Genomic DNA, 7,760 nt, shown 5'->3' with positions numbered 1-7,760 from the left:
TCAGACAGCCTTTGAATACCAGCTCTACCACCTTCTTGCCGTGTGCCATTGGGTAAGTTACTCAGCTTCCCTGAGCCTCCGTGTCCTCATCTGTATAATGGGTTTGCAAACACTTCCCGTGGAGTGTTGCTATGAGGTTTCACTGAGCTAATGCCCATAAAGTGCCGAATCTCGTGCCTGGCCCACGGAAACCACTGGATAAATGACAAGGAAGCCTCTTGGCCAAATTTGTCTGTAGCGTCTAGAATTGTGAACACACTACTCTAAAGAAGGTAAGAGTAATACAGGGCAGAAACGCACATGAATGAAATCAATGGGTAGTTTAATCAGGAAGCTTTTAACTTGTCAGAAGAATAGAGAAAGTCCCAGAAATCTACCAATCAAAACACATTTTGTCAGGCTGGAAGGACTCTCACAGTAAGAGCCAGCGCCCACACCTGCATAAACGTCCTTTCCGTGTCTGTTAATATGTGGACACAGGATGTCACCAGTGAGCCACAGCTCCAGCCCAGTGGAGGCATTAACCCAAATCTACCGTGGACAGGAAGAGCCTCGTGAAAGTTGATTCTGATTTGGCTCCTTCCCAAAAGCAATGCCAGAACTTTTAACTGAACGTTTGGGGGAGGGGAAGGCAGAGCTACAAGTGCTCCAGGCGAGGGAGAGCTGGGCGTTTTGGGGAAATGGGCAGGAAGAGGTCTTCCGTGGTACCAGTGGCCAAGGACGTGGTGGGTATAATTTTCCCCAGAAGTCAGAAAGCATTAGATGATTTCAGGAAGCCTCCACTAGTCCTGTGATCTTTTGATAAATCCACGCTTTGTGTTGGTCGTGTGAAATCCCCAAAAGGTGGCGCCCATCACCAGCAACTTCCTGGGGCTGCCAGGTCCAAATGCTTAAGAGCGTGGTCCAAACAGCTAAGGCTGAACCATCAATGACCAGCCAATTATGCAAGGGGCTGAGGCACACACAGGCCGGGAGCCTAGCACATATTTTGTCCTTTCTGATTAAAAAATCCATTTAAAATCTTCTTCTCGAAACCTATGACTAGCCCCTCCCCCACTTTCCTTCACTGACCATTCTAACCTCACGGAACGACCCTGTGGCTATTGTTTGCCTCGAAACGATCGATCACACTGGTGTTTCAACTTTAGTGACTAGCAGGTGCGAGACAAAGAAAGAAGCAAGGAAAAGAAGTGATGCTTTCAAAATAAGAAACACCCAAACATAAAAGTGGAATGTTGTAAATACTTCTTTTAAGCATTAGTTTTTAAATGGCATTAATGGCACTTAAGCTGCAAGCAATTAAAACAATTCAATTTTCTTGTACAAGAGTTGGTTGGGGGTTCTTTCTTTTGTTTGGAGATAGCAAGATTGGACCTCGTCACTATGTCTACCTTAAGACACCCAAAGGGACAAAAAGCCCTGAGATGGAATGATGCCATGGTCCTCCTTGGTATGTCTCAGACATGCAGGATGTCTATTTTTATAAAAATTTAGGATCAGCTAGACAGAACAGCAAGCCACTGGCATCATGCAAGGCAATCGTTTTGGTATTTTTTCCCCCTCTTATCAAAACAAGTTATAACCGAAGTTCCACTAGAAAAGTGAATATGGGCATTTCAAAACCAGTTTATTTTCACCACTGCACCCACTGAGGAAAATGCATGATTTTTGCCCGTAACCATGCAGCGAATGAGGTTGAGTTTTCGCCAATGCTTGCAAGTTCATTTGTCATTCGTCGATAGACAAAATTCAATAGGCTTCTGTCATTGGTTAAGGTGATATCCACAGTGTGATGCATTTGTGATTTTTTTTTCTTGTGTAATGAGGAAAGCAATTGCACCTTTTAATATGTGTGCTCTGATCTGTTTCCCGCAAATTCCATGTGCTCCCGGGTCCCAGGGACCTTCACTTGGAGCTTAGAAAGACTAAGTGTGCACTGAATGATGTGTATCAAAATTCAAGCTCAGAGCAACATGCCACAATGTCAACTCGAACCCTCATTACAGGTACTAGTTCAGCCCCCATCCGGTCCCCTTCTGTGTGTGTGCATATCTCTAACGGTAGGTTCAGGAAACGAGGCTCCATGTAAAAGACACACCTGTTCCTTTCAGAAGGCTGGTCTAAGGAATAGCTGCCCTTTCTCCACACCAGGCCCGGGCGGCACAGCCCCCAGGGGCGCAGCACCGGCCCACACCTGCCCTTAGCTTTCGTGGCCACGACCTTCTGCGTGTGCGAACACTCCCGGCATGTCCTGTGGTCACTGTCGGAAGTGCGGTCCTTGTTCTTTGATTCCTTTTGGCAGAGCAATCTTTCTCCGTCGTTTATGGCACAGTGAAATATATTCTTCAATGCTATGTAATTTCGGACTAACGAGAAAGTCTGTTTAAGGCACGTGTCTCAGGGTGAATATAAAAAAAAAAAAACAAAACCACAACGCTTGGTCAAGTCCAAGGTCCTCAGCATTTAGTTTCTGTCTTCAAGTAACGCGTTGTTCTCGAGGTCCCTGTCTTTGGTGTCCGCGGGCACCAGCCCGTTCTCCGCCCCGGCCGGCTGCTGGATGCACTCGGTGAGCGCGGCGGTGCTGGAGTGGTCCGAGTTACACATCTTCTCCGTCTCCTCCTCCTTCTTCTCTTCGTCCAGGGAGTAATTCCGGAAGGTCTTGTAGATTTTGTGAACGTCCTCGGGCAAGGTCTTTTTGAGGTCCTTGTTTTTCCTCTTGGTGAGTCTGGAGGTGGACCCAAACTTGTTGATGATGTTGTCCTCGGAGGCCCCCTGCCCGTGTTTGTTCAGCTGCTCAGAGCCCTTGAGCCGCAGGTTGTTGGGCCGGTTGTTGATGCTCTCCTGGGACGAGGCCTTGAAGCGGCCCGTGTCCAGAGCGGCAAAGACGGAGCGCTTCTCCGGGGACAGCATGTCCAGCGAGTGGGCCCTCTGGTCCAGGCCCAGGCGCCGGCGCTCCATGCTGCGGATGGTGGCCGCCCGCTGCAGCTTGTCGTGGATCTCCACGCTCAGCCGCCGCCGCGTCTCCCGGAACTCGGCCGTCACGTTGGCCTTCCACTCGGCCGCGTGCGCCTTGATCTCACCCACCTGGCCGGGAGACAGAAGAGCGAGGACACGCTGAGAAGTCGTCCCCACCTCGGGCCCCCACCACCACCCCCCACAGCCCTTGGGTGTCCCGATGGGAAGGCTGGCTCCGGGGAGGCCAGGGGGTGAGGGGGGCACATGCCGGGGGAGGGGGGTGGTAGCTCTGCCCTAAAGACCTGGCTTTTGTGGCTCGGGGGGCACACCTGCTAGAGAACCCAGCAGAAGCCTGAGATGTGGAGGTGGTGACCGAACGGGAGGAGGACAGCAGTCTGCGGGAGCGATCACTATCTGGAGTTGGCCCGTGTTGGGTTCCCATGATGCGTCCACCCCTTGTTTAGTTGTATGGCCTCATTCCTCCCACGTGACTGGGGTAATCCTGTCTAGCTCCCAAAGTTCTCAGGGTTACGTGAGACAGAGACAGGCACCCGGGCACAAAGCAGAGGTGCAGCCGGTCCTTGGCCCTTCTCTGTTCCTCCGATGCTTCTGTCTGCGTGGGGTGACCAACCCGTCCCAATTAGACTGGGACTGTCCCGGTTGTGGAACAGAACGTCCAGTGTCCTAGGTACCCCTGCAGTCCTGGGCAAACTGGGAGCGCTGCTTACCCTGAATGTGGGCCACACTGGGGTGGAGGGCTATCTGGCTTACCCTGCTTTGAAAAGACCCTCCAGGGCCCCTGGGAACCAAACTTCCCTAGTCTTCCTCTGCGAAAGCCCACAGAACATTCTCAGAATGCATGAGGATCGATCGCAGATTTCTTGGCTCTCATTCAGCACTGCCAACAGCACTAGTCCATGCTTTTCTACACAGACGAGCAACTCAGAAGTCTGCATTTTTGCATTTAGGAAAGTCGATATTTATGTGGTAACTTTCTCTTTCACTACAGCTGATTTTCGGCAGGTCAGTTAGCCATCTGGGGAATCAGACCGGAGACTGCATTGACAGGATTGCATCGCCAGTGTTTCTCTAAGCCAGGAAAATTAACAGTTGGGCCCGGGAATGATATGGGAAATTTTCCCATTCAGCAACTTTGTCCTGGGGCCTTCTATGCAGAATGTCTGTCTGCCGGGAAGCGAGCAGTCACCTTTCGGGAGGCTGTCCCTCTTTTTATTTCTTTGTTTTTTCAATCTCCCTTCCACTTGTTAACTCTTTTCTTCTTCTCTTGCCCTCCTTTTCAGTTCTTTTCCTCTCTTCCTAGAAGAACTACATGGACTTTTTTTAATCACAAAATCTATCTTCCCCTTTTTTATCTTCCTTTTCTTGCCTTTGTGTAGGTTCTCACGAATATTTACCCGAGGGAGTAAAGCCTGCATGTCCCTGGACACAGGGGTAGATTTATTTCTACAGATCTGACAACCCGGAGGGGATAAAGGTGAAAAGGAACCCCTTGTGTTTGCTTCCCCACAGCTGGTCACTGTTGGAGGACTTCAGTCTCAGAGTCCTAGTAGTCTACTGCATTTCCATACAGACCAGGCCCATCCTTCTCAAGCTTTTTATAAACTTTCTAGGCTGCTCCCACATGTCTGCACACCTCCCTCAACTAGAGTCTACCCCTGCTGACCATCGTTATTTTTTTCTTTTTCCCTTTTCATTTTTTAAAAATAAGCATTCTGGGGCGCCTCGGGGGGGGCTCAGTTGGTTAAGCATCTGACTCTTGGTTTTGGCCCAGGTCACAATCTCAGGGTCCTGGGATCCAGCCCTGCATTGGGCTCCGTGCTCAGTGGGGAGTCTGCTTGAGATTCTCTCTCTGCCCCTCCCCCCACTCATGCTTGCTCTCACTCTCTCTCTAAAACTAAAAAAATTTTTAAAATAACAAAAAATAAAATAAAAAGTCGTTGTTTACTAGTCCTTCCAGGATCTGTGGCCTGGTGAGTCATCAGATGTTCTCACCTGCCAAAAAAGGATCCAGAAATAACTGCTATTCCACTGAACTTGGCTTTTAGGTAATGATTCAAAACGAGGAAGCCGTAGGGGCTCTCCATGTATTAAGAAACCCTCCAGCCCATAAAATAGAGATAGGTAATTCTTGACATGAGCTAATCTGATCTCAGAAACATTTATAGAATTTGGAAGGGGTCCTACCTCTTCTTTTGTCTTTTTGGATAGAACCCGTAGCCAATCTCCGATCATACTGAGGACAGCTGCAAAGTAGGCAAGGCCAACAAGGATCCAAAACCACACTAGGGGCTTATACCACTCCCGGTAATTGATGCCAGCGTTTCCCCCTGAAAACAACCAAACATTACTTTAACCAGGGTCTAGCATTCGGTCTTTGCAGAACAAGCATATTCCGGTCCAAGGAGCAGAGATGTCATCCCATCACCATCTGACAATTGTTAGGCCTGCTGTATACAAGAGGTGACAGGGAAGGGAGGGCAAGGAAAAGATGGGTCCCTTCCCAAAAGGAGCCTGACTTGTGGCTTAACTGCTTTGATTCTTGACCACTAACCGTAATACCCATAACAATGACCGCTAACCGAATACCCGTAACAAAAATAGTGTCCGTGGCCAGTTTGGTCCACCTTTTCTCAACCCGGGCTTGACAATGAATGACGTGAGCTAGAGGACAACAGATGAGGCCCAGCTGTCAACTGTCTTCTTAAACTTCTTCAAATGTAATAAAAATGAAAGATCAATAATCCCCAAGGGCTTGGAACTCTTGGCACCGTTTCCTCTTTGATACCTGCATTTACTAAGAGCGGAGTGGCTGTGTGGTAGTAAAATTAGACTTAATGGCGTTCTTGAGACTTTGATCCTAGCAGTAGTGACTTAACACTAACTGAGGGATGGTGTTTACATCATGCTAATCGAAAAGGTCAATTAGACTGAGTAATTAGAATCACCGTGCTAGAACTAAAAGGCCGGCGAGTCCGATCCTTTATTTTATATGTAGGGATTACAGTAGAAATCCATCAAATCAAATGGCCAGCTGCCCGATTGCATTGACCAGCTGTTCCGCTGAAAGGACCAGTCATTCATTGCAAATAATTACCCTATTTATTCTCGTCCTCCTACGGGCGCTGCTGAAGGTAGCCATGCAAAACAGGCTCCAAGCCCAGCCCCCTCTCCCAAGGAAGCGAGGAAGTAACTGATGTCAGCCTGGTTCTCACTCTGTGAGTCACTGCTGCCCAGGGAGGCAGGCCCGCGGTCATTTCTAAGACCACCGACATTAGCAGTGTATGGGTAATTATGGGGTTACGTGATGAGTGATTGCTAGTCTTTCCCACTGGGCCATGGTTGTGACCTCCTCTAGCAGCACTGAATCCACACTGAGCTCTGACGGTAAGAGTAATACCCTCCCAAGGGCAGCTGGGCAGGCACTGTGGCCTGTGGCTCCTCTCAGTGGACCAGTGCGGCCCACAAGGTCTCGAGGCCACTGCCATTTCTTAAAATTAGAATTCCAAACATTACTAACCGTCTGTGTGGCCCCTTCAGTCTGGTTTAGCTGCCCTTTTTTTTTTTTTTTTTCCCTTTTAGGCAACTCTCCCCGGCAGCTTCCTCTAGGATACCATTGGAGTTCCTGCCACAGTAAGTGGTTTTCGGGGTTCATTCCGGCTCTGCGCTAAGCCAGAAAATGGGGCAGCTTTCTCCTTGGGGCTAAGAGATTTACCTTAGCAAGTCACCACCACCCAACAAAGCTTGTCACTAGGGGGCGCTAGCGAACAATGCAATAAACACCCTTCCGCGTCTTCACCGACTGCTTGTCTGGAATTCAGAGCTCTGTGTGTGTCCGCTCTCAGTCAGAGTTTCAAAATGCTGTGATGTTGTTAGGCTGTCCTGACGTTAATCAGCTACAAAATAAACCGGTACCTAATCCTGCATGGCGATCAATGTTCCAATTGTATTTCTAGAAGGGTTGATGCCAGGTTCAATGGCAGCAATCATCGACTCTCGTTAATGTGCCTTTTTTAAAGGATCAGGTATCCTTCCCTATCGCTCTTAGAGTGTTGCCCAAAAGGTTGTGACAAACTTCCAGCCTTTTAAGGCATGCATTCTTCAGACCAATCTATGTAAGCTCTGGAAACCTAAGCTTCGAAGGGCCTGGTCTAATTGCAGTCAGCAGCGTGAGTTGTAAGAGACACCTGTCCATGGAGACCTCAGGACAAAAGAAATCAGGCTTTGTAATCAACAGTAAATGAGGAATTAAAACAGCGCCAGGCCTGTGACTGTGGAGGTCACGCCCTTGCTAGGTAAGTAAAGATAAGGTCAAGTGCCAGTATGTACTGAGTGCTCTCAATCCATGGTGTGTAATAAGGAGAAATAATCAGGTAAAATCATTGGCAGTATCCCTTGAAGCACCAGAATCCCCTCTCATTTTGTCCTAGGTCCCCCCCTCCTCCCAGGGAGGAGCAGCATGCCAGCTGAGCCGTGCGCCCTAACGAGTGAGGTCCCCGTGGGTGAAAAGATAAAGAACACGGACGTCCTTTCTTCTCTCCCATCCGTGGTGAAGAGCACCTCCCGTGCATTAATGCGTCACAATGTTAAATAAATCACACGTTCTTTCCTGGGTTATCTTTAACTTTTTCACTTAGAACCAACATATGCAAAATCATTTAGGTTGGCCAACTGTATTCATCTAATATCTAAATAAGTCAACGCTACTTTTTCTGACATTTTTAATAAAGCTGTAAATCAAGTCCCATCACCTAGGCCAACCAAGAACATCCATGTGCATTAAATCT

General features: G+C 48.6%; 1 protein-coding gene across 1 annotated transcript in view; it reads right to left on the bottom strand.

Moving 5' to 3' along the window:
- Window positions 1–2,463: 2,463 nt before the first annotated feature.
- Window positions 2,464–7,760, bottom strand: part of KCNK10 (potassium two pore domain channel subfamily K member 10) — a 121,209-nt gene continuing 115,912 nt past the window's right edge. The window contains exons 6-7 of the mRNA XM_040641576.1: window positions 5,161–5,303; window positions 2,464–3,084 (exon numbers count right to left, since the gene is read on the bottom strand). Coding sequence (XP_040497510.1) covers window positions 2,464–3,084; window positions 5,161–5,303 — 764 coding nt within the window. The remainder of the gene's footprint in view (window positions 3,085–5,160; window positions 5,304–7,760) is intronic.

The sequence above is a fragment of the Ursus maritimus genome, unplaced genomic scaffold (assembly GCF_017311325.1).
Source record: "Ursus maritimus isolate PB19 unplaced genomic scaffold, ASM1731132v1 scaffold_25, whole genome shotgun sequence".
Classification (NCBI taxonomy): Eukaryota; Metazoa; Chordata; class Mammalia; order Carnivora; family Ursidae; genus Ursus; species Ursus maritimus.
The sequence above is the reverse complement of the archived record's forward strand: the minus strand, read 5'-3'. Positions and strand labels throughout refer to the sequence as shown.